This window comes from Diceros bicornis, chromosome 2 (genome assembly GCF_020826845.1).
Source record: "Diceros bicornis minor isolate mBicDic1 chromosome 2, mDicBic1.mat.cur, whole genome shotgun sequence".
Taxonomy (NCBI): domain Eukaryota; kingdom Metazoa; phylum Chordata; class Mammalia; order Perissodactyla; family Rhinocerotidae; genus Diceros; species Diceros bicornis.
In genome coordinates this window covers 51282148-51308080 of record NC_080741.1, presented here as the reverse complement: position 1 = coordinate 51308080, position 25933 = coordinate 51282148, and the positions used below count along the sequence as shown (strand labels likewise).

General features: G+C 59.5%; 1 protein-coding gene across 1 annotated transcript; it reads right to left on the bottom strand.

The window, feature by feature from the left end:
- Positions 1-4108: 4108 nt before the first annotated feature.
- On the bottom strand, positions 4109-25416 carry GNAI2 (G protein subunit alpha i2). Its single transcript, XM_058559366.1, has 9 exons — positions 25252-25416; positions 10909-10951; positions 10502-10643; positions 10168-10328; positions 7144-7272; positions 6596-6725; positions 6358-6511; positions 5440-5654; positions 4109-4767 (listed from the first exon to the last, which is right to left on the bottom strand). The coding sequence occupies exons 1-8, from the start codon at positions 25367-25369 to the stop codon at positions 5464-5466; spliced, it is 1068 nt and encodes a 355-aa protein (XP_058415349.1). The 5' UTR covers positions 25370-25416; the 3' UTR covers positions 4109-4767; positions 5440-5463.
- Positions 25417-25933: the final 517 nt, after the last annotated feature.

Here is a 25933-nt window from a genome sequence, read left to right as displayed (position 1 = left end):
CCCCATTTCTGGGAGGCAGCAGCTCTTTCTTTGCCAGGACTTTACTTGGGCTGTGCCCTCCACCCGTTAGGCCCTCCCCTTTGCCACCTGCTGGACTCTTCCTCACCATTCCCTATCCACCTCTCGGTATCACACTTCTTCTATGAAGCCCCAGACATGTGACCCCAGGTTCAAGCCTCTCTGCAGGGCTCTGGGTCCCCAGGGCTATCATCACTGGGGGCCCCAGGACCCAGCAGAGGACAGGCACAGGGAAGCAGGAGATATAGCGCCTGTAAGAAACCCTTCCCGGGGACGGCCCGGTGGTGCAGTGGTTTTCTCGTGTTCCACTTTGGCGGCCCGGAATTTGCCAGTTCGAATCCTGGGTGCAGACATACTCACTGCTTGTCAAGCCATGCTGGGGAGGAGTCCCACATAGAAGAGCTACAACTCTACATCTATGACACACAACTATGTACTGGGGCTTTGGGGAGAAAAAAACGAAAAAGAGGAAGATTGGCAACAGATGTTAGCGCAGGGCCAATCTTCCTCAAAAAAAAAAAAAGCAGCTCTTCCACCGTCCTGGGCCTGCTGAGCCTTGGTGGGGATGGGGGACTGATGGAGAAGGGCAACTCAGGCCCCTCCTTGACCCTGCATCAGCCCCTCAGGCCTTGATTCCCTCTACCCACAATGAGGTCAGAAAGCAGTTAATGGAAAGGGATGTCAAACTGATTTTTCTCCTAAATAAGAGCACTTTGGGGCTGCATCTCCTGCAAAAGGGAGAAACCAAGGGAAGGAGGAGAAAGGGATCCATCGCCTTGATCCCTGCCCGCTTGGACACTGGTGCCCATCACTATGTAATTAACCGAGGAGCTGAGTGGCTGGAAGGCACAGACACACTTGCTGTCACACAGCTGCACACATACCCCAGCTGGCGTGAGGCCCTCCTTGGTTGTATGATGGGGGTTGGCTTCCCCCCTGGGCGTCCAAGAGGGACTTGGGGGAGTGCACAGCCCCATGGCAGGGATGAGGGTCCCTAGGATCTCTTTTAGGGCAAGGAACACAAGGATTGGGGTTGGTTGTTTGGGAGTGGGCCTGGACCCAGAACTCAGCCAAGAGAAGTTGCAGTCCTGTCCATGCCCTCCCCGACTCCCAGGGCAACTAGGACCTAGCTGGCCATGCCACAGGCCAGGTGGCTGGAGTCAGGGCTTATATTCTCCAGCCTTAGGGGCTGGCTTGGCACTCTGGGTATTGGTGGGGGGGGATGATTCTGAGGGGCTCTGAGGGGATTAGGAGATTTTCCTGACATCAAGAGGAGCCATGGGGCTGCCCTGGAACATGGTGAGGTGTTCCTCCAGGCCTTGGCAGCCCCTGCAGCCTCAGAGACCCCAGTTCTAATGGGACCCCCTCCTCATTCTGCACCTGGCATCTGGGCTTCCACTCACCTGCTGGGGGTCCTGGACCAGGGGGACTGGGGAGTGGCCACCTGCCTGGCTCCTCCCCACAGGGTCTCCCTACACCCTCCCCTCTTCAGGCCTCTCTGACTCTCAGAGCTTGTCTCTTTCGCTCTTCCCAGCTGTTTCCCCACCCCCCAAACGGGTTAAAAATACCAAGGCTGCCACCACATCAGTAGTCTGAGCAACTATTTGGAGTGGGGTGGGCCCTCTGGGAGGTGGATCAGCCTCATGGCGGTGCCCACTGGCTGGAGACAGCCCATTTCATACTGGGACCTGCAGACTTGGTCTGGGAGCAGGAGCCTGGCTCTGCCTGTCCAAGGGTCCCAGACTTCATAGCTGCAGCTGCCTGCCCATGGGTGGGGCCAGTAAGATGGGCCTTCTTAGGCTGGGAGAGCTCTGGGGGACACAGGGCAGGGAGCACTGAATCTCTAGCTCCCCTCACCCAGCTGCTCCAAGGGATGAGGGATGGCTGAGGTCCAGCCCTGGATAGCTCCAGATGGTGGGGGAGCCCCAAGGAGTCAACCTCATAAAGTCCCTCCATTGGGGGGCAGGACACCTGGGATGCCCCTCCTGCCTCCCACTCCCCCATGGCTGAGAATTTCCCAACTTGCTAAAGACAAGGAGGAATTGAGAGGCGGCCCTGCCAGAGCTGGGACAATGAAGCCTTATGCCCTTGAAATCAGAACAGGGGTAGGAGGGCCAAGGGCAGGTGGGGGCCTGGTTGACTGCACCCAGGGAAGTCTTGCTTGCCAGGACCCCACCCAGACTCACTGCCAAGTCGGGTACAAGGGGATCCTGGCCAGAATCCTGCTTGGCCCACCCAGGGAGGGAGGCAGTGGGTGCGTGAGGCAGACAATGCCAGCCCCTCAATGGTCTCTCTGTGCAGGGCTCCCCCTCAGGACGGAAGGAAGGAACCATCTGTGGCGCCTGTTTCCTGCTGGGCGGGCATCACGGCCCCGGCCCCGCCCGCATATCGGGGCTCAGCGGGGTCCAGGCCTGACGGCTGAAGCTAGGCTGGGATCCTGGGTTGGGTGAGGGGTCCTGTTCTCCCTGTCAGTCAGCCCTCGGCCCTCGGAGGCTGGGGTAGCAGGAAAGGCCCGAGGAACTGGGGCGCGGACGGAGGCTGGGGGCGTTGATCTCCTTCTGATGGTCCGGCTGCAGCCTCTCATCTCCTGCCAGCACTCGGGGCCCCGAGGCCGCGGGGGTGGGGACTGGCAGGTGTGTGGAGGCGGGGTCCCGGGTCCCCGGCCCCACCCTCCCCCCTCGCCCTCCCCGCCACCGTGGCGCCGACCCCGGCCCAGGCCGCTTTGTCCCGCCACGGGAGCGGGGCCGCCGCCGCCCCACAAAGCTGCCTTTGTGCCTCGCGGCCTTAGCAGGACCCGATGACGTCAACCTCCGTGACCAACGCGGCGGGGCCGAGCACGGGCTGCGGCGCCCCCTGGCGGCGGTAGGCGGAGGCGCTCGCTCGGAGCCCACCCCGGTCGAGGCCGGCCTTTCAGCGAGCCCTTCCTATAGGCTCAGCCTCAGCCGGCTGCGGTCCCCGCTGTTCACTGGAACAAGTCCAGGCGCCTTGCCTGGTGCTCAGGCCCACCACACAGGCACTCTGGCCTTGTCACCTGCTTGTCCCTTCTCCAGCAACGAGCGTGCACTTCCCATAGCCTCATGGAAGCCTCCGCATTCCTAGAGGTCTAGTCCCAATGCAGCCCTCCAGGTCCCCCACCCATGGCTACCGTCACACTGATGTGTAGCTACCTGCCTGTCTCTCCCCCCCTTGGCTTTGGAGGGGGGACCTCTGGGGCAGAGACCTTTTTGAACATGCCTCAAGGCCCCTACTGTTCCCAACTTTCTATTTAGTCAAGCCCAAGGGGCCTCAGTTCTGGGCAGGGCTCTGGACAACATCTCAAATTGGGAGAAGGGAGGATATGTGAGGGGATGCAGCCTACGTGGCTGCATGACTTCAGCAACTCACACCATCTCTGAGCCTTGGGCCTCGGAGGTCACAAGGCATATTTTTCTTCTGCACTAGACTCATTGGACACCCGCCTGCTGCCAATGTGGGAGAATTCCTTAGAACAGCTCCTTAAGAAATCTGCCCCGCTGCTCCAGCAAAGCTCTACCCCAGACCCAAGACTGCAGAGTTTGTTGGGAGAAGAGGGGCGGACGTATAGGCCGGAGCATGTAAGATGACTGGTCTGAGTGGGAAAACTGAGGCGCTGACTACTGGGCTTGAGCATGACCTGGAGGGTGAGCCCCCAGGACCCCGCCATGAGTGAGGATTCAGGTCCAGATCACCACCTCGGCACATCTTAGCCTGCGTCTCTGCCCCCAGGAGAAGAATGTTGAGCAGTTCTTGGTATTTTTTTCTTTCTACATTTTATTATTTCAAACCAGGTGAACAATTCCATAAAACATGTGAAAAAAGCAAGGAAGTGTTCAACGCTGAAGGACCCGGGCCTGGGGTGAGGGCATGAGGGGCATGGCCCCTCAGCAGGCAGCAGCGGTTCCTAGGTTAGCGCTAAGGAGTTACATGTGGGTTAATGGAGCCAGGGCCCAGGGCCACTGGGGCAGGGCCCTCAGTGACGTTGGCAGTTGTCTGAAAACAGCCCTTGGAACCCAATTCTGTGGAGGGCAGGGCAGGGGTGCCACCCACACAGGGGGCAGCCAGCAGAGGGATGGGTGTAAACACGCAGACACACTCAAGGCACGGAATCACTGGAAGGGGTTGGGTGGGCGCTGGTCAGGATCTGACAGTTTTAAATAGTTTTTCTCTAAAAAGTTTTCTAGGTTCGCAGTTTTCTTTTTTTTTTCCTTTACTTTCATTTTTTTAAAAAGCTACTAGAATGGACTGTGGTCTCCAGGAATGGTGGCGTCTCACGCGTCTTGTGCTTTTTCCTTTGGGGCCTCCAAGCGGCTGGGGGGGTGGGGTGGGCAGGAGGCTCCCTGTAAACATTTGGACTCGGGCTGGGTCAGGGGCTGGTGTTGGGTGAAGCCAGGGCTCCAGGCTGGAGCAGTGGGTTCCCGTCCAGACACAGGCCTTGGGAGACTCAGCTTGTGCTCCCCTCCCCCATCACAAAACAAGACAACGGTTAAAACCAGAACAGATGCCCAGGAGGGGGTACCACGGCCATTTCTGGCCCCTGGACAAGGGCGGGCTTCAAACAGGGATGCCTGTGGCAGCCCCTCCCCCAAGTCTTTGGAGCTGAGGGAAGGGACGGGGGAGCCAAGAACAGAGAGAGGAAAGAGGGGAAAAGCGGCCAGGGGGGACAGGCGGGGAGCGTAGTCCTCTTGCCCCCATCTTCCTCAGGGGCTGGGGGGAGCAGAGTCAGCGGTGGCCCTGGAGGTGGGGGACAGTGAGGGCATGGGTCGGGAGGTAGCCAGTGTGTGTCTCTCCTCCCGCCTCCTTAGACAATGACCCTCTCCTTTTTCCCACCTACTTGTTACCAGGGACACAGTGGCCAAACAGGAGCCAGTGTCTGTTGCTGGGTTACGTCGGGGAGGGGAGTCTATAGCACTGGCAGAGTCCTCCCCACCTCCCCCAGGGCCGGTGGGGCCAGCCTCAGCCTGGACCCTCAGATAGGTCCAAGGGCAAGACGGCAGGGATGAGTGCAGAGTAGGTCATACTGAGTGGCAGGTGGCTGGGCCTCCCTCTGTCATCCAGCCTCCTCAGGCTAGGACAATGGCCTGGTGGGTAAGGAAGTGAGTTTTCTCCAAGGAAGGTTGGGACAACCCTCTAGTTCTGTCCTAGCTCATGGCCAGGCACTTCTGCTGTCTGTACCAGTGGACAGAACAGAGCCCAGACCTGCCTGCGCTACCTGCTCAGTGCCCTGCAGTCAGTCACCCTCTGACTCACCACCCTGTGCTCCCCTCCTGTCCTCTGGTCTCCTACTGGGCCCAGGCTCATCACCCCCACCTGGACCCTCCCCAGACCCAGCCCTGTCCCTTCTCAGGGCTCAACGCCCCCACTTTGTTCCTCTATAGCCCCCTGCCCGGCCCCGCTCTGGCTCACCATCCTGCCAGGCCCCGCTGCCCCTCAGAAGAGGCCGCAGTCCTTCAGGTTGTTCTTGATGATGACGTCGGTGACGGCGTCAAACACGAACTGCACGTTCTTGGTGTCGGTGGCGCACGTGAAGTGTGTGTAGATTTCCTTGGTGTCCTTGCGCTTGTTCAGGTCCTCAAACTTACTCTGGATGTAGCTGGCCGCCTCATCATACTTGTTGGCCCCTGTGGGAGACAAAGTGGTGAGGGCCTGTGCTGCATGTGCAGCAGACAGGCCTGTGACACACGTACAGCACAGCTCTGTGCACGTGAATGGACAAGCCTATAATGCGTGCACGCACGTGCACAGGGTAACAATGTGTGAGTGCACACGCACGTCTAAGTGTGTAAAGAGGGGCACCTGTGGGGGCCGGCCCTGTGGCTTAGCGGTTAAGTGCGCGCGCTCTGCTATTGGCGGCCCGGGTTCGGATCCCAGGCGTGCACCGACGCACCACTTCTCCAGCCATGCTGAGGCAGCGTCCCACATACAGCAACTAGAAAGATGTGCAACTATGGTGTACAAATATCTGCTGGGGCTTTGAGGGAAAAAAAAAGGAGGAGGACTGGCAATAGATGTTAGCTCAGAGCCAGTCTCCCTCAGCAAAAAAGAGGAAGATTGGCATGGATGTTAGCTCAGGGCTGATCTTCCTCACAAAAAAAAAAAGAGAGAGAGAAGAGGGGCACCTGTGTGAAGGAGGAGACCCACGTGACATGCAAGTGGTATGTACCCGAATGTGTTAAGAAGGCCCATGTGTGAGGGCACAAGTACATAAGCCTGTGAGGCACCAGCCCCTGCATGAGGGTCCGCAGTTACCCTTCTGTCCAGCAGGGGGTGCCTGGGGGCCAGCTGGTCACCACCGGCTCCTCCCCAGAGGCCCAGTCCCCACACCTGTGTACTCAGGGAAGCAGATGGTCAGGGGGCTGTGTGTGATCTTCTCCTCAAACAGGTCCTTCTTGTTGAGGAAGAGGATGATAGACGTGTCCGTGAACCACTTGTTGTTGCAGATACTGTCAAACAGCTTCATGCTCTCGTGCATGCGGTTCTAGGGGCGGGACAGCGCGGTCAGCACCAGCCACCGCCTACTCCACCCCTATATCCCCCCCACCGCGGCCTCTCGGCCTCTTACCATCTCCTCGTCCTCGGCTAGCACCAGGTCATAGGCGCTCAAGGCTACACAGAAGATGATGGCTGTGACACCCTCAAAGCAGTGGATCCATTTCTTCCGCTCAGATCGCTGACCACCCACATCAAACATCCTGTGGACACAGAGTCGCTTTAGCTCAGGAGAAGGGGGTCCTGGGAGGTCTCTACTCCATTTCACAGGTTGGCTGACTGAGGACAGAGGCCTACTCAGAGTCGGGCAGCTGCCTTCATGGAATCATCCACGCTTGTCCACCTTACCCCTGGTTCTAGGCCAGGGCACCTGTGGACCGGCAGGGTCAGGGCTGGTTAGCAGGGCACGCTGCAGCCACATGGGGCAGGGTCAGCAGAGGCTGTGAGCTGCTGGCAACCACACAGCCTTGAGAAACCTCAGACCCGAGTGGGATTGAGAACCTGGACCAGCCCCTCCCTCCCAACACAGCCATCGGCAGGCCCCGGAGTGAGGGTCCCTCCCTCTGTCAATACAAAGGCTGACAGTTGCTGCCCCTCCACCCTGCCCACATGCCCGCTCACTTGAAGTGTAGGTCCTTGAAGGTGAAGTGCGTCTCCACGATGCCCGTGGTCTTCACGCGGGTCCGTAGCACGTCCTGCTGCGTGGGGATATAGTCACTCTGTGCAATGCGCTCCAGGTCATTCAGGTAGCTGGAGGTGGGGGTGGGAGGGTCAGTGGAGGCCAACATGGGGCCTCCTTACCTGGGCCCCAGGCCAGCCGGCCGAGGTCCCTTTCCTTCTTGTCCCCTCATCTCTCAGACACAGTCCTTGCCTCTTGAACCCTTGCCTGCATGACATTCACTGCTCAGATGAGGAAACGTAGACTAGAATCCCTTGCCTCCTGCCTGCAGAATGAGCCTGGAAGGAGGTGCAGCTCTGTGGCCAGCCAGTGAAGCCCCAGCACCCAGGTCTGAGCCTTGGACAGGATCCAGGGTGGTGGAGCTGCAGGCAAGGGAGTTAAGAGGGGTCCTTCAGTGAGGGATTCAGGATGCTAATCAGTGCAATTATGGCACCTGGCAGAGCAGCCTGGCGTGTCCCTTGATGTGGGGCCAGACAGGTCGGGGCCTGCCAGGCCCAGTGGGCTCTTTGCCCAGTGCCCAATAAAATCTGGGCTCCTCAGGGGGAGGGCATGGACACCTGCTTGGCGGGGGTCCCAGGGGCTCCTCATTACCAGCTCCCTTAATAAGGATCAACGCCGCCCATGCTGGGCCCTGGGCCCAGCTCTGCTGCCTGCCTCAATATCCTTGCTGTGCCCTGGGGGCTGGTCCACAACTCTGAACCACTGCCCAGTGCCGATGTCTTGCTCCTGGGGCAGGGCTGCTGGGGCCAGCCCTTGGCTCCCACCAGCAGCTGAACCAGAGGGAAATGACCTCAGAGACACAGGGACAGAACAGAAAAACAGGAAGGGCCATGGGGGACCATGACGCATGTGCTGTGACCTGCATACTGCGCGCCGCCTCCTACTGAGAGCCTCGAGCCTGGAAGCCTCATGATGGGTTCCACACCAGCTTCTCCCTTCTCTCCAATAGGTAGACTCACCCCAGGGACCCGCTGCCCCCTGGCAGCCTTGGAAGACTGCTAGAAGAGGGGTTGGCATACCCCTTTTGCTATAGCGTTCCAATCCGCCTCCCACCCCGGGTGATCTAGTCATGGCATAAACCTCCCTGGGAGAGAAGTGCCCGTGTTCACTGCTGAATCCCCACACCCAGAACAGTGCTGGGCACACAGTGGTGCTTAATGTCTGGGGAATGAAGACCAGAACGATGGAGGAGTGGCAAGCAGCCTGGAAGGTGGCTCTGTCCCGCCCTCCTTAAGTATCCTGAGCACTGAGGTGACAGCGGTTGATAGGGTCCACCCCTCCCTGCCTCAGGACCCACAAGCTCCCCTGGCACTGAGCCTCGTGACCTCTGGAAGGGGCAGCGCTGAGGCCTGGAGGCCCCCAAGGTGTTTGGCTGTGATTCCACAGCTCCTGTGGGAGGCCTCACAAAGGCATTTAGGCCACTGCAAGGAGGGTGGGGGAAGGCTGTCCCTGTGACTAAGAGCCAGGCAAGACCCACCTCCCACCCACCACGCCCAGGTCCAGCCCTCTCTGGGCCTGCTCAGGGTTGGACGGGCAGTGGGAGTGGGAAAGGTGTTCCAGACAGGGTTAAGCAGAAGTAGGAGAGGGCAGGTGAGAGTATAGGGATAGCAGCCCACCTGGGTGGCACCACTCAACGCCTGTGGATGTCCCCCACAGCCCTGCAGCCATCAGCGCTGGCCACCGGCCCATCTGTCTTGTTCCCTGTGAGGTGCTCAGCAACCTGTACCAGGCCTGGCACATGGTAGGTACTTCAGGGAAGGAGTTCAGAGCATAACCCTGTGGGCTGGGCCTCTGAGACTCCTGGGACCCCCTGTGATTCCCCAGCTGAGGCCTGAGTTCAGCCTGGCGCCAGCGAGGGTCAGAGCTGAGGTCCAGTGCTCCAACCTACACACATCACCTCCCAGACAATCTCTTCCCCTTGTCTCCCTCCCAGCCAGCCTGAACATGCTCCGTGACCTCAAGCACAGCCAGCACTGCTACCCCCAGGACTGTGCACATGCTGTGCCCCTGCCTGAACCCTTCCCTATTCCTCCTCTCTCACTCAGAGATCAGCTGAAGCAGTCCCTCCTCTGGACCTACCCCACCCCTACCACGACACTGACACCCTAGGTTGTCACTGCTTGGGGACTTGTCTGCTCCACTCATCACTGTGTCCCTGAAGCCTTGCACAGGGCCTAGCACAGAGCAGGTGGAAGCAAATGTTCTTTATTTTATTTATTTATTTATTTTTTAATAATTTTATTTATTTATTTTTCCCCCAAAGCCCCAGTAGATAGTTGTATGTCATAGCTGCACACCCTTCTAGTTGCTGTATGTGGGACGCGGCCTCAGCATGGCCGGAGAAGCGGTGCGTCGGTGCGCACCCAGGATCCAAAGCCGGGCCACCAGTAGCGGAGCGCGCGCACTTAACTGCTAAGCCACCGGGCCGGCCCACAAATGTTTTTTAGAATGACTGTGTCTAAGGACAGACTAGACTCAACTGGCCTGGAGGGGATGTGCTCTGCCAGCCGCCCTGTCTGTCCTTCCTCCTGGCCTTTCTTTTTTTTTTTTTTTTTTGTGAGGAGATCAGCCCTGTGCTAACATCTGCCAATCCTCCTCTTTTTTTGCTGAGGAAGACGGCCCTGGGCTAACATCTGTGCCCATCTTCCTCCACTTTATATGGGACGCCGCCACAGCATGGCTTGCCAAGCAGTGCGTCGGTGCGCGCCCGGGATCCGAACCAGCGAACCCCGGGCCGCCGCAGCAGAGCGCGCGCACTTAATCGCTTGCGCCACCGGGCCGGCCCCCCTCCTGGCCTTTCAATAGCATGCCCCCCACCCCAAACTGAAAATCACCAAGGCTTTGGTTGACAGTCATCAGCTTCATAAACAGAGACTAACAGTATCTTTCTGAGGGTGCTCAGGCCCTCCAGTCCAGCCTATAGTCCAGACCTCCCCGCACCCTGCCCAGCCCCTTGAAGTACTCACTAGGCGGCAGAGTCATTGAGCTGGTACTCCCGAGAGCGGCCAAAGCAGGCCTGCACACCGTGGTCGGCCCAGAGCCTCCGGATGACGCCGGACAGGTCCTCAGGGAGCACGCCCTGCTCCTCGGCCGTGCAGGAGAGCGCAAACAGCTGCCTCGCGTCGTCCTGGGCACAGCAGTGGGTGGTCAGCCAGTTGTAGGAGCACACCCCCACCCCATCTGTCAGAGGCAGGGAGGCCTCTGGAATGGGGCCCAGGCTGGGATATTCTTAGATTCCCCAGGACAAGACTTGCCCTGAAGCCTTTCGGGAGGCAGGCAGGGGTAGGGGAGTCCACATACCGCACGAGAGGGGTCGGCAAAGTCAATCTGCAGATTGCCCATGGCTTTGACAATGGCCATGATGGACTGGATGGTGTTGCTGTAGACGACCGCCCGGTACTGCCGGCATTCCTCCTCCGAGTAGCCATCCTCGTGGATGATCCTGGCAGCCAGGGGTCAGGGGTTAGGGTCCACAGGGCACAGGGAACTCACATGGCCGCCTGGGGCTGCTGGGGCCAGCTGGGACCTACTTCAGAGAGAAGGGAACTGCCCCCGACCCACTGGGACCTGAGGATGGATGACTGCCTCTGAGAAGGTCCTGGGCCTGGCTAAGCCTGGCTGGGCCTGTACTCGGAGGGCAGTACAGGCTGAGAGGAAGAAAAGGGGAAATCAAGGTTTGGAGGCTGCCTCCCACACACAGCACTTACTTCATCTGCTTGACAATGGTGCTCTTCCCTGACTCCCCAGCACCTGGAACAGAGGGCAGAGGCGGTCAGGGAGCAGGCCCAATGGACCACAAAGGCATCAACTAGTGGCACAGCCCCCGGTAGCCCTGGAGGCAGAACTCACCCTCCCCACCAATCGCAGGGTGAGATGGAGGCAGTCGGACCTGATGGGCACCAGAACTACCAGGGGTGTAGCTGCCAGGGCCACAGTGATCAAGGCAACCTAGACCACCTGCGCCCCATGGTGGACTCGCCCCAGGCCTTTGCCTCCCACAAGCTCCACTGCCCGCCGTGGCTCCCCACCACCCTGGTTGAGTTCAGGGGCTTTGGCTGGAGACTTGAGGCCAGCCCTGCAGGAGTCACCCTGTCATTCTCACACATGCAGGCTTGCCACTCTGTGGCTGGTGCTCACCAACACGGTGCCTGGGCAGATGGGTAGGAAGGAGCCCTGCAGACTCCAGGAGGGCTGCAGCCCCTCTTCCCCCCACAGTCTGAGCTGTAGCTGCCAAAGGACCTGGGCTGGGGCACAGCACCATACCCTTGCCTCCCAGACATGGCCCAAGGCCCAGCCCTCTGCCTGCTGGGCTCAGGTCTGCCCTGAGCAGATGGATCCAGGACCTGGGAGATGGAGACCAGGACACACACACACCCCTTCCTGTACTGACTCAAGGTGCTGCCCTGGCCTGGCAGAGCCCCACCCTATATTTCTCCTTGACCAGTGCTGAGGAATTTGCTGGTGATCTCTCCTGTGACTGCCATAGCAGCCCCACAAACAGATGCTGTTTCTGTTCCCATTTTACAGATGAGGACATTGAGGCTCAGAGAAGTAAAGTCTTGACCCAAGGTCATGCAGCTAGGATTTTTTTTTTTTTTGTGAGGAAGATCAGCCCTAAGCTAACATCCATGCCAATCCTCTTCTTTTTTGCTGAGGAAGACTGGCCCTGAGCTAACATCCAAGACGATCTTCCTCCACTTTATGTGGGATGCTGCCACAGCATGGCCTGACAAGCAGCGCGTTGGTGCGTGCCCAGGATCCAAACCCGGGCCGCCAGCAGCGGAGCGCGCACACTTAACCGCTATGCCACGGGGCCGGCCCCACATGCAGCTAGGATTCAAAGGGGCAGGGAGACACACAGAACCGTGATGACTGGCCTGCCTAGCCCTTCGCAAACTGTGGCTCAGACGCTGTGGGCTGATGCCCTGGGAGGGTGTTAAAGAAGAAAAGCAGATTCCCAGGTCCCATCTTAGACACACAGAGCCAGATCTCGAGGGTGCCACCCAGAAACCTGCATTCCCCAGGGAGTCTGTGCAGGGGAGTGTGAAGATCAGGAGGGCTGCCCCATTTCCTGGCTAGGGGATGGAGGGGGTGGGGGCAGAGCCTCACCTCTTCCCTTCAACGCTCCCCATATCCTGAGCTCCAGGTAGAATGCACCTCAGCTGAGCCCAGCTTTCCCTCCCACCCTTTGCCCAGACTGTCCCCTCTGCTCCTGCCCCATCACTGCCAGTCACACCTGCCCCTGCCAGGCACTGCCCCTTGCCACCTCCAGGCCTTTGTCCATGCAGTTCTTTTTGCTGGCCATACCTGCCCTGTGCCCCATTTACATGTGTCCCAACCTTCCTGACCACTGTGGCAGGTCTCTCCCTCTGAATGGCCCAGCAGGATGGGTTGGGAGGTCTGTTGGGAGGCCACACTTGGGGACTCTGGCCCCCCACATCCCTCAGGGTTGGTCAAGACAACCTCAGAGGACGAAGGGGCTAACACACAAACTAACATGAGCAGCAAGAATAACGTCAGCAATAATGATAATGGCAAAGCCGTGAATAGCACCCACTACGTGTCAGATGCTCTTCTACACCTGTCAGGTCCGTGAAGGAATTCAATTGCAGAACAATCGTGAGGTAAGTTCTATACTCACCCCCACCTAACAAATAAGGAAACTGAGAGAGGCTGCTGTCACACGGTTACAGTCCCCTCTGTGGCTGGCCCGCCTTGCCCCCATGCAGAGCCTCCTAGAGCTGTCCCAATCGCCCTGTAACGTGGCCTGGCCGTACTGTCTTCAGGCCCCAGCTGCACTTGCCACTGGGTTCACTCCCTGCCTTCCCAGCAGACGCTGGTCCCAGTCTCTGCAGTGCCCTCCAGGCAGCAGCAGACCCTGCCAAGCCCCTGCCCGGCTGCCTCCACCCTGCTTCCCACTTGAGATCCACACGTTACCAGGAGAAACTGAGACACAGCTGTGGCCCTCACAGGGGTGGGCCTGAGTATGTCCACAACCCAGCAGCCTCCCCGAAGAGAAGGGTGTGAGCTCTTCTCATGAACACCACCAGCTGCCTGGAATCACTGGGCTTCCAAGTGTCCCAGGCCTGCTTGCCAGCCTTAGGACAAGGGAGCACTGGAAGTGGCACAAATGTGCCGGCTCTGGGCAGGTGGGGAGCGGGGACAGTGATCACCTCTACTGGGTCAGCCCCTAGGCACTAGAGGCACCAGTCCCAGTGCATTCCCCTGGGTGAGGGCTGTGGTCAAATGGCAGCACCCTTCCCTCTTCATTGGGCTGGGCATGGCAGACGAGCAGCCAGGATCCCTCACACTGACGCTCCCTACCTGCTGAGTGGGGACATGAAGAGAGGGCCTAGGAAGGCCAGATGGTGATGCCTGATCACTGAGGCCAACCTCTGGGGCAGAGACGGCAGCACTGGTCTGGCTAACCACAAGGTGACCGCTTGGCTGTCCTTTCCACCTAGGCACTTACTCCCACAGAGCAGGAGGAAGGGAGCGCATCCTGGAGCAGGGGAAGACCCAGGAGCCACGAGTCGCAGCCAGGACTGGGGGCCCAGTTAGAGCAGAGGCCAAATACGTGAAGTGATCAGATCAATTGTGCCAGCCCCAGCCAGGTGAACTGAGAGACTCAGAACATGCAGCTGTCCAGGGCCCAGGGGACCTGAGGCTAGGGTGAGGGTTGCCCCCTATCCACCTGAGGTACCAGTTTCTGTCTGGCCCTTTGACTACTCTCTTGGTAAATGGTGTAGGCCACTCTGTGACCCTGCCCAGTGATGGAGATGACAGCACAAACTCACTTTGCATCTGATTCTCCCAGCAGCAGCAGGCCTGGCGATACCAAGGCGGGCAGCAGCCGGGTAAGCTGGGTGGCGCTAACGCCTGCTCCCTGCCCTAGCCAGCTGAGGGCCCACTTCCCAGTCCCCATCAAGCCACCGTCTCCTTTCCTCTCACATACTAAGAATTAGGAGGACATTCTCCGCACCCAGAAGGGTCATTGCAGAAAGACTCCCATTAGACAGGTGGACAAGGTCCTAGAGCCCCCATCCCTGGACTTAGGGCGGTCCCTTGGTCCTTCTGGCAGCTGTGACTCAGGCGGGAAGGAGGGAGGGGCAGGACAAAGGCGTGGTGCTGGCGGCCAGGCAGGAAGCAGGGGGAACATGGGGATAGAACCAGGCGCAGGGCCCAGGAGCAGCTAGGGCAGATGAGGGAGCCAGGGGCAGAGGAGGGTGAGACCACAGCATGACAGCCAGGTGGAAGGAGCTGGGGGCCCTGGGAGCTGCGGGAAGCAGTCTCACTCTTCACTCTGGCAGCGGGCCCCGATGGTGTGCCCCTATCACATCAGCTGGGACTTGGCTCAGAGTCTGCTTGCACCTTGCTGATCCTGGGCACCCAGTTCTCCCACCTGCCCTGTGCCTTCTCCTCAGAGGGGGCTTCTCTAGCTGGCTCTGGATTGCTGCAAAGGCGCCAGGTGGGGAACTCAGCCAACAGAAGGCAACAGGAGTCTCTTGCGCATAGAGGGCCCCACCAAGTGCTCCATCTCCAGCTGAGTGAGACCAGAGGGGCCCACAGAGACTTCCTGGGATGGCCTCCGTGTTCCCACTGGGCTACACCTCTTCCCTCCTAGGAAGAAACCTCTGCAGCCCTTGCCCCGGGGCGCAGCTGCTGGGCCCTCAGCAGGCGGGCAGTAATTGCTGTGATGTGCTGGGCAACAGCGGCTGCTCTGTGTTAGAACATCTGCTTCCACTCTGGGAGTGCCGGGCTCCAACAGAGGAAGGAACAGATGGGCAAAGGGAGACAGTACCACTCCACCTGCAGGGCCAGCAGGGCCTCTGCAGCAGAGGCAGGGCCACTGGTCCAGTTGCTTGATGCTGATCCCAAGCCCCAGCGTTCAGGTGACTGCTGTCTGTCCATCTTAGACCCTCCATCTACTGGACAAGGCTTTGCCCTGCTGGGTGGCCCTGACATGCTGCTGCACCCCTCTGCAGAGGCTACCAAGCCTCAAGTGGCCAGCTGGCCCAGCTGGCCCATCTCTCACTTTCAGATCCTCCCTCAGAGGGAGAACCAGACCCGCCACAGCCCTGGCGCCCCGCCCTGATCCTTCCTGAGATCTCCAAGAGCTTCGGCCCCCTTCCTGCCTTTTCTCTGGCGTCTCATCTGTGAAGGATGACACCACCACCATCTCCTTCTAGGAGCGGGGTGAGGATCAACACAAAGCTCTTCTACCAGCACCTGGCATATAGTGAGCATTCAGATAAAAGTTATTACCACTATTTTTCTACCCTTTAGAAGATTACAGATTTCCCCAGCCTCTCATTTCCTGCAGCCCACAATGCCACGCTGCATAGGTCACTGCAGCTGCAACCTGCAGAGTGGCCCGCTGGGGCCATCTCGTTTGAAGTAGTCTCTGAGGCTTTCAGACAAAGCACAGTGGAGGGCAACGACCAGTGGCTAACAGGCTGACTCAGCAGTGGAGGTTCCCTGCCGGGACTTGTGTAACCTGGGACAGGAGTCAGAGCCACTCACTCCTTTCCTGGCTTTTTGCTCTGAGTTCAGCGCTTCCCTTCCACATAACCCGGCACTCCTCCACAGCTGGGGCCTAGTTCCCGCCCAGGAGCCTTAGGACAGACACTGCTCATGACTCCACGCACTCAGGAGGCTGGGCAGGCTGGGTAAAAGGCCTCCCTGCAGAGGCTCCTGTGCTGGTGGGCTCCCCTGGAACATGTGGGGCTAGGGAGAGCGGCCAGCTGATGTGGCAGGCCTGAGGGCAGAGATTCGCATAAGCAGCAGTGGCTGGGACCACAGGGCAGACTTGGGCAGCAGCCCAGCTCAAACCCATAGCACCAAGCCCGCCCCCACTGCCACAAAGCCCCAGCCTACCCTGGTGGGACATGGGGGGAAGGTGGGGTGAACTCTAGGAAGCCCACCCTAAAGGCAGCCCGGGCACCACCTCCCACTCTCATCCCAGAAAGGTGCCACGTCTCCAGCCCAGCCCATGGTTCCGGGCCCCATAGTTCCCGCCCCTCTCCTGCAGCCTCAGGGTCCCAGGCTCCAATAACCACCAGGGGGAGCCCGGCAGCCAGAGACCCAGTGGAGGATGTGGGGGCTGGGCAGCGCTGGGAAGCATTTGTTTCTGAAAAGCAGTCTCAGCTAGGCGCAGCTGGGGGAGGTGCCTAGACCCCCACCCACAGCCCCCTCCTGAGTCTGGGAAGCCTTCAGCCTGTAGAGACTCGGCACATACAGGAACAATGGGAATAGGAGGGAGGGGGAGAGGGCCCCACCAGACAAAGGCCCTCCAAGCCCCGCCCCTGGCGTCTCTTCCTTTCTCTAGGTGCTACTCTTTGGTCCCCTCACTCTCTCCAAGGAGGCTCAGCTTGGGTCTGGCACCTTGGGGGGCAGGGACATGGGTCTTAGATGGGCCCTGCGACACCCCTACCCACATGTATGGCCTTGCCTTCTCCCAGGTGCCCCAACAAATCCAGAACCTCCCTCCCTCTGTCTCTGCCACTTGGGTGGCCTCCAGTGGCTTCCAGGGGTTCATGATGCCCATCAGAGAGGCACTGACAACCAGAGCCTGGCCTGCTACTGCCAAGTCAGAGGTCTCTGTGCAAGGGAAACAGGCCTGGGGCCTGCCAGACACAGAGAGGGCTCTCCCTCTCCCTCAGTGGGGCCTTGCCCACTGTACAGAAAGAAACCGAGGCACTGGATAAGGAAGGCCAGCCTGGAGAAGAGGAGGCCCGAGACCTGTTCACTGTTGGCCCCTCAGGCTACAGGTCTCACCCTCTACAGGAGCCAGGAGATGCTGGACAGGGCCCAGGTCACACAAAGAGCCAGGCCATTGGGCACACCCCTCTTCCTGGATGCTTCTTCATTTAAGGAATCCCTGTGCTGTTTTCAAAGAATCTGAAGAACCCCCACCTCTCCGCTTCTGATTCAATGTGGCGGACCCTGGGTGAGATGCCCAGGGCCTGGGCCCCAGCATCCCCAACTATGAAATGTACCCCTCAGGGGAGTGTGCCAAGCCCAAGGCCTGCCCTGAGCAGCCTCCCTCGGGCCCTCACACTCACCCTAAACAGCCGGCCTCTTGTCTATGTGCCTACAAGCCATGGGACCACGCTGAGAATCATGACAACAGGTCCCAGCACTGGGTACAGAGAGGGAAGAGGACAGCCTGAGATCACACAGTGCAGAAGGTGGGGGAGTAGGTCCTCTGGGACTCAGTGTCTTGAGTGGCCACGAGGGTGCATGTTTTCCGCTTTGCGTGTGGCCTCATAGCGCACAGAAGCCTTGATGCTTCTGCTCTGACTCTCCTAAGTCTCCCTCAGGCTCCTCAGCCCCCTAGGGCCTGGCCTGCCAACACACAGCATAACCCCTGGGAACCTCTGTGGGGGAGGGCAAGGCCACAAAACTCAGATTTGGAGGCCAAGGATCATGAGGACCAGCCTCACTACCTATCATGCTGTTGCCAGCCCACACCGTGGACACATTCAGTCACCACACAGTCCAATACATGAACCACCACAGCTCACAGTGGGAGCCCTCTGCAGGAACACTCTTCCCTGCTCCTCATCTGGACAACTCCCAGTCTTCAGAGCAGGCTCAGAGGCCCCCACTCTGGACTCTGACAGCCTCTGAGCCTTCCTCGGACCTGGTCTCAGTCCTCCTAAGCCTGGGGGTTGTGGAAGTAACCATAATGTTAAGGGAGAAGTGAAGTGCTAAGTTGCCTGACCATGACCTAAGTACTACTGTGAGGGGACATGGGCTGGGAGGGAAGGTGGGAAGCAAAAACAGGGGCAGCTGCATTAGGATGAGGTCACCCCACGGGCATACAGCAGATTTCTGGCATTGAGTGGAAAAAGATTCATGCACAGAGTCTTGGGTCCCACCCTCCAGGGCACACAGTCCACTTTCAATCTCCTAAAAGAGGAATTGAGGCCCCCAGAGACAGTTCCCCAGGCACACACAGAACACACGCATACCCACAGCATCTGCCTGTCATCCTGACTGATCAATTTTTGCCAGTTGGGCACAGACTCCTGAAGGCCATGGTGGTTGGGGGCAGGTGCTCAGAGTCATCACCTGGTCATATCTTGGTGTCTCCACTTAGTGGGTAAGTCATGTAATGTCCCCGAGCCTCAGTTACCCCATCAGTGAAATGGATGTAACACCAGTCCCAGCCTTGCAGGGTTAAATAAGACCATCAAGAGTCCAGCCCCACAAAATAGTCAAGGCTCAATCAGAGGCAGCTGCTGTTATCACCAAAGAGAAACCGAGGCCCAGTGAAGGCACCCCCAGGCCCAGTGGGCAGTAGCAGGAGGGAATCCTTAGGCTGCACCAATGGCTCCTCTGTCCACCCCCAGGCAGGGGAAACCCAGACTGAGCTAATCCCAGGGCTGCTGCTCCATTTCCGGGCATTCATCTCAGCCTGCAGCCGGCCTTCCGGCTTTGGAGGGCAATGGCCGCTGGGGAACATAAGAGCAGCCCTCTGCTTTCCTGCTAGCCCTCCCGCCAGCGTCCCTCTCCCAGCCACCACTTCCTGTGGTCAAAGGAGGGGCCTGGAATCCTCAGAGGCACCACCTTCTCTGGGATCCTGGGCCCAGTGGTTGCTGGGGCAGGACAAGGGAAGGAGCTGCCTTGGCTGACTCCAAATCAGTGACTACTCAGTAGGGTGGCCACGGGCGTATGCAGATGAGCCAAGCAGGTGGGGCTCACCTTCTAAATCCCCCAGTTGACAGGGCTCACTGCCCCCCACCAATGCTCAGCGGGAGCTGCCCTCTGGCCTCTTCCTCTTTTGGGCTCCTCCTCCTCCAGCTGCTTCCTCCTTTTCCTCCGGTGTGGGCACCACTTCCCTGAGAGGCCCAGCCCTGCAGACTTCACTGCCCCTCCTCCTGCCTGGAACACAGTAGGTGCTGCCAGTGTTGGCACCCCGGAATCCTCCAAGCCACGACACCCTCTCAACAAGCCTGATACTATCCCACCTTTAGGCTTTGGCTCAAACTGACTTGGCACTCGCTGCCAAACCTTAGAAGTGCATGCAGAAGGCCACACTGAAGGCCTAGCTTGGCCCAGCAAATGTTTGGTTATTCCAGGGCTATTATCCTTGCAAATCACCAAGATGGCCACAGCCCCAAGAACCAGGTGAGGGTGAGGGTGGGGTTGGGGTTTAGTAAGAACAAAAGCTCCAGGCGAGAGGGGCTGGGTGGGGCTGGGCGGAGGGGGCCCCACCCTGCACTTGTGGCTGAGGGAGGGGCTGCCTGAGAGCATCAGGTACCAGGGCCACCATCAAGGGGCCTAGTCCTCTGCCCCACCCAGGGCACCTTGCACAGCATTCTTAGGCAGTGCCCATGAGCTGTGGCCTGGCCAGAGCCTGCTGACCCCTTCCCCCTCACTAAACTCCTAGACTGGGACTCCTGCTCCAAGATGTTGGGAAGATGAGACAGATGCTGGCCTGGGCCCTGCCCGCTCTGTCCAGTCCTGCTTCTGCATAGCACCAAGCAGTGTTGGGGAGGCAGCACTCAGGCTCTGGGTCAGACCACCTCATCCTCTGCTGGGGGTGTGGTGGGGCGACACCCTGGTCCCTCAGTGGCTAAGAGCTTATGTGGACAAAGCTCCCTTCATCCTGCTCCTGCCAAAAGAATGAGTGGCTTTCAAAAACAGAGACCAAGAGAAAGACAGCCAGGGACTGAGATCAAGGGCAGGGTGGACAGGACCGGTGTGCCTGCCCTCGCAGTGCTGAAGGCCTAGGGATTTCACTGGGATCCGATCAGGCCCCACTCCCAGCACCACCTGTTGTCATTTGCTGGGCAACGTCTGCAGACCTAGGATACCAATGATGCTACCCAAGACCCTGCAGCTCAGGCCAGCCCAGGGCTAACCCCTGACAGGCTGCTCAGCCTGAAGGGGTCCCTGACCACGCCACCCCCACCTGGCAGCCTAGGCTCCAACTCAAGCACAATCGGTGGCTCCATGCTGCCTCAGGGCCTGGCATGGAAGCCTATGCTCCCCACCTGGCTCCACTTCCAGCTCCAGCCACAGTGGCAGCTCATTCCCTCTGTCCTTACCACCTGCTTTGCCCTCTGTCTAGAGTTTACCCCTCCTGGGAAGCCTTTAGCTGACCTCCAGTGTCACTTCCTTTGCGAAGCCACCCTGAGGCACTCAGTCTCCCAGCTCAGGGTTATCCCTTGAAGTACCCACTCTCACTCCTATCCTAGAGGTACGACTTCTCATGTTGGCTGTACCAACATGGGGTCATGGGCGGGGGCTGAGCCCAGTGGGACTGGGCAGGATGCAGGCAGAGGGGGTCAGAAATGGTTTAGACCCCTGCTCACTCCCTAGCGTGGGAGCTCCAGCACCGCCTGCTCTCGCAGACAAAGCCTCACTGAGCCTGGGGGAGGGGTGGAAAGAAGAGACTCGAGGCCCAAGCTGCCCCGCCCCCTATTCAAGTGCTAATGAGCTCCAGCCGGGATGGGGAGGGTGAAGGCTGTGGAGAGAATGGGGAGGTTGGAGGGCGGCCTGGGTACCAGCCCACCTGGTGCCCAGGGCCCTGCCACACCTCCAACAGTAGACCCCCAGGAAAGCGGCTCAGCCCCCAGAAGTTGGGCCTACAGTCCCCAGGAGAGTCTGTCACTCCAGCTGGCATCAACTCTCTACATGCTTCCGTCTCCCCACTTGCTGTGAGCAGCTGCCTGAGGACAAGGGAGGGTGGTCCCCAGGGCCTCCATACTGGGGCCAGGCAGCCACTAGGCTGGGGAGATCCCTCCCACCAAACTCTTGGCTCTGCAGGAGTCAGCAGAGGTCTCTCCTCTATTTTCACACCTCTAGGCTTTGGTGTACTGTTCCCACAACACTGGTGGCTACAGGCAGGCACCCCTGTCCCCAGGTTATGGGTGGAGATCAGGATTTCACCTGTCGCTGGGTTTCTCAGCCAGTGCACCAGGTGGAGCTGGGATTCCAACCCAAGTCTGTGTGACCCCAAGAGCCGGTCTAAGGAGAGTGAGCCCTCCTCCCCCAGGCCAGGAAACAGTCACCCAAGGGAAGCTACGCCAGGCCTTCCTACCTCAGTGCCCTTGCTGAGTTGGTCCCTCTGACCCCAATGGCTGGCCCTAGCAACTGTTACTCATTTTTCAAGGCCACCCAGAGGACCCCTTCTCCAGGAAGCCCCCGCCCAATCATAGGCACCATTAGACTCTACCCATTACCCAGCCAGCCAAGATCCCAGGCTAGCCCTCCCCACTATCTCCAGCTAGACCAAGCCCCAAGCAGCAGCCCCAGAATTACTTATCCCTATTCATGGATGTGCTCAATAACTTCACTCTTTCCATACACACTTAATAGGCACCTACAATGTGCCAAGCCCTTTGCTAGAGACTCAGATAGGACAAAGGTCACAAAACTCCCTTTTCTTTTGGTACACCTAACTGAGTCCTTGTAATGTGCAGTCTCTGTGCTAGCCAAGAGCTCCTGCAGCACTGCTCCAGTCTGAGCCCCCTGGCTGTGGGGCAGCCCCAGCACCCAGAGCTAGACAGGCTTGATTGTAGTGACAGAGACAACAAGCCTGCAACAGTCCCCAAACAGCCTGAGCTGAAAGGAAGCATCCAAAGCCACTGTCTCATATTAACAGTTGGAGTCCCTACTGTGTGCTGTGCCCTGTGACAGGCTGCAGACTGCAAAGGGCTATCTCTGAGGAGCCAGCATAGCCTGTGGTGAGACCAGGAGGAAATAGCTGGAAGAACTTCTGTCTCAGTATTCCCCCCAATCCCGGTCATTGGTCCTACACTAAGCTCTTGCCACCTGCCCATGATATGCCAGGCTGTGGCTCACTGACCACCATCTTACACCTACATATACCCATCCCCAAGACCAAGTTCAGACCAGAATAATCCAATAAACAGACAAGAAGCACCCAATAGGTGCCAGGCTCCATGATTGGCACAGAAGGCTCAGAAATAAACAGCACACAGCCCTGCCCATATAGTCTCAAGAGATGGCAGCTGTGACCCAGGAAAATACCACACTCTGTCAGGGAATGCGGTAGCACTGGGAGCCAGAAGAGGTGCTTCACCAGCCTTGGGGAAGGCGGTTATCCAGGAAGGATCCTGGGCAGTGATTCCTGAGCAGGGTCTTGAAGAACAATCAAGTAGGAGTGAGTTAGATGGAAATGGGAAAAGCACACCAAGTGGAGGGATAGATGCAAAGTCTCAGAGGCAGAAAGAACTGCTGTATCTACACCCGAAGCCTTCATGGGGCCAACAGTGGGCACTATCTCTCCTTTCTCTGTAGGCTGCCCAGAAAGCCCATCCCAAATCAGAAGACACTCCCCAAACATATGCTCTGGCTTTCTTTCCCCTAAGTGCCCAGCCCAAGGCCCCAGATTCCACCTGGGGATAGCTGGTCAGTCAAGTTGAACTTGGTAGAGGTTGGGGTATCCCTGGAACAGGGCTGGTATCAGAAACTCTGCTCCCCCCACCAAGCTGCCAGGAAAAACCCTCTCACCAGTGTGTACCACATCTGCCTCTGCCCCAGTGACAGTGACTGTACCTGCCCGCTGGCAAGGCTACCCAAGATGGGAAGGAACCAGTATGCGGGTGGGGCAGCAGGCGTGGTTCTGGCTGAGAGAGAAGGCTGGCAATTGCCCAGCCTGAGTCCCGTTGCCTCGACAGAGTCCTTTCTGCTACATGGGACAGGCACCCAGCATGCTGAAGCTGCTCCAGCAGCTCCATCACCTCTTTGTACCTGGATGGGAAACGGATAGCCAGCCACGACCCCTCCCCAGCCAGCCACAGCAAGTTGGGTCCTCAATTTCAGGCACAGCTTGGTCTCCCAGCCCCTTGCAGTGCACCCTCTGCAGGGTTTTAGCCCCCACCCCACACTCCCAACAGGAACCTCCACAAGGCCCCTATTCTTCCCATTCTGGGCCCAAGCACTCCTCTGGCCCAAACCCAGGAAGCCCATTTCACAGAGGAAGCACAGCCAGAGGAGCAGGATGCTGAGATGGACTCCCCAGCCTAGCAAATGCTGAGCCAGACCCTGCACCCCTGGTTGCTGCCAGCCCAGCATGGGAGGGGTTACCAGGCTCAAAACCTGAGCAGGGCTCCAAAGAGCAAGACTGATGGGATGCGGTAGGGACACAGAACAGGACAGGAGCTCTGTGTCCCCAAGCCCCATGGCACATTCCCATATCTCCTCAGCCGCTGCAGTCGGCCTGAGAGGGGGCTAGCTAGATGCTCCTGGCTGGGCACGGGGAGGCAGCAGTACCGGAAGCACCTTCTCCAGGCCCAGCGGGCAGCAGCGACGGGCATTCCACCGCGTCGACACCCACTCACTGCCGCTGCCGCACTCACAGCAGAGACAGGAAGAGGCAAGCGCCCAACGCAAAACAGCCCAGGAGGCTGGGCCGCCGCCCCTTCCCGCCCCTTCTCTTCCTCCCCGCAGCGGCGGTGAAGCGGATGCCATTTTGAAACCTCCAGGGCTGTGCCCCCGAAGCCAGGCCCCCAGGGACAGTCAACAGATGGGCCCATGATGGAAGACATGCTGTCCCTCGGCCATACGCCCAGCATGAAAAGCCCTGCTTTTCACAGCCTAGGGACCCCAGAGCAGCTCTGGGGCCAAGGGGCCACACCCCCCCACATACACTGTCCAGCCTTCCTCGCTGCTGTGAGGGCCTCCCGCCCCACAACCCTGAAACGCCCCCCAAGTCAGGCTGCCCCTGGGCACCACACTTGCTCCGAGTGGGAAACTGGACGGGAACAACTACATGGCCCAATCTTTGCAGAGGTCCACCACAGATGCCCACCCTCAGCTGGCTCCCCAACTCCTCATCCAGCTGGTCCACCACTCCCCCTTCACAGGGCCTCAAGACCCAACAGGCCCACTCACTCCCAGAGGCCATGTCCGAGACTTTTCGGCCTAGAAGGAGTGCGGGTAGCCCAGTACCCGTCAGCCGATCTCCTCCGCCCCGCCTGCCGGGGCAGCAATATGTCGGCTGTCTCACCACTTCCACTTCCCCCCACCTCTCAAGCATCCACCATCTTCCCTGGCCGTACAGGCGCCGCAACCCAAACTCCTCCACACTCCCTCCTACTCCCCAGACCACCTCCCTCTCACAGGCCCAGACAGGGCTTAGAAACTGAGAAACAGAGAGTCAGTGTACTCTCCCTGGGAAGTTTGAGGCCTGGCCCCCTCCCCCAGCATGACCCGTGGAGCCTCAGTCCAGCCCCTTAGGGGTCTGGGCCCCCTCCAACCAGCCCAGCCCAGCCCAGCCCACCCAGTGCAGGAGGGGTGGGGGAATCTGGGCAAGGCCAGAGTGTGGGAGAGGACTTAAGGGAGGGGGAGCAGAGGGTTTAAGGAGTGATGCCTGCAGAGAGGGACTTGGTGGGCCAGATGCAGAGAACAGGGGTCTCTAGAGGTTTGGGGGTTCCGGCTAGAGAGAGGGCTCATGAGCAGTCATGTTTACCCACTTGAGAGGTCCTTTGGAGTCAGGGTGCACAGGTGGAGGATATAGGGTCCAGAGTAGGGATGGGGCACAGAGGGGAAAGGAAGGAGTGGGTGGGGGCCTGGCAGGGGCCCTCGGGGATACTCATGCCCAATAGGAATAGGGGGAGCAGGTGGGGGAAACAGGTGGTGCCTGAGGGTAGGGGCCGCGTGGGGTCTAGGGGTTTGGGTAAAGTCTAGGGAGAGATGGAAGGACAAGGCAGGGGCTCTGAGGGTCTGTGAGTTGGTGAGCAAGGGTGGATGGTCAAGCAGGGTTCTGGGCAGCTGGTGTTGAGGACCTGGTGGCTGGGTTTGGGGTTTTACGGTCTGGGACGAGCTGAGGGTCTAGAGTCTGCGCTATGGATCAAAGGTCTAGGCCAACCCAGAGTTTTGAACCATTATTTGGGTGTTCTGGCCAGGCCGGGTCCGGGGATTCAAATCCAGGTGTGGGAGTTCACGCCGAGTCTGGAAGTTCGAAGCCGTAGTCTGGAGGTCTAAGTCCTTGTCTGGGGATTTAGGCGGGGAGTGTGTGTGTGGCGGGGGGGGGGGGGGGGGGGGGGTCCCAACGCTGGGCGTGGCCTCACCCAACAGCAGCAACTTCACCTCCCGCGCCGCCTTCTCGCCGTCTTCCCGCAGATTCTTGTCGATCATCTTGGAGCGCTCGGCCGCCGCCTTGTCCTCAGCGCTCACAGTGCAGCCCATCCCGCCGTCCGCCGGCCCGGCCGCCGCCCGGCCCCCACACGGCCCCCGGCCCGGCTCGGCCCCGCCCGACCCACTCCGCTCCCGCCGCCGGCCCTCTACGGGTAGCTCTCGGGTCGGCAGTCCCGAGCGTCTGCGGGCGGTGCCTTCCAGGCCTCCGCGCACCGACGGCTGGGCGGGCCGCGGGTGGAGCCGGAGCGAGCCAGGCCCTGGACTGGGCCGGGGCGGGTCCGGAGGCGGGGCCATAGGGGATCCGGGGCAGGTGATTGGCTCGAGGGCGGAGCGAAGGAGAAGTTAGGCGCTGCTCAGGCTCGGGCCGGGGCTGGAGGCGGAGCCACGCGAGGGATAGCTGTAGGGGTAGAGCCAAGCTCAGAGGGATTGGGCTCCGAGCCGGCTGCAGGCGGGGCCGGGCTCCGATTGGGTGTGGAGCGCCTGGAGCTCAGCGGCCCACGGCGGGGGCGGGAGATCTCGTAGCCGGAGGGTGGGGATCCGGTGCACCTCGCGGCCAGAGCAGGAACCAGTCCTCTGTACTTGTTAGTTGGGCGAGCTGGGTGGAGGAGGCGTGTC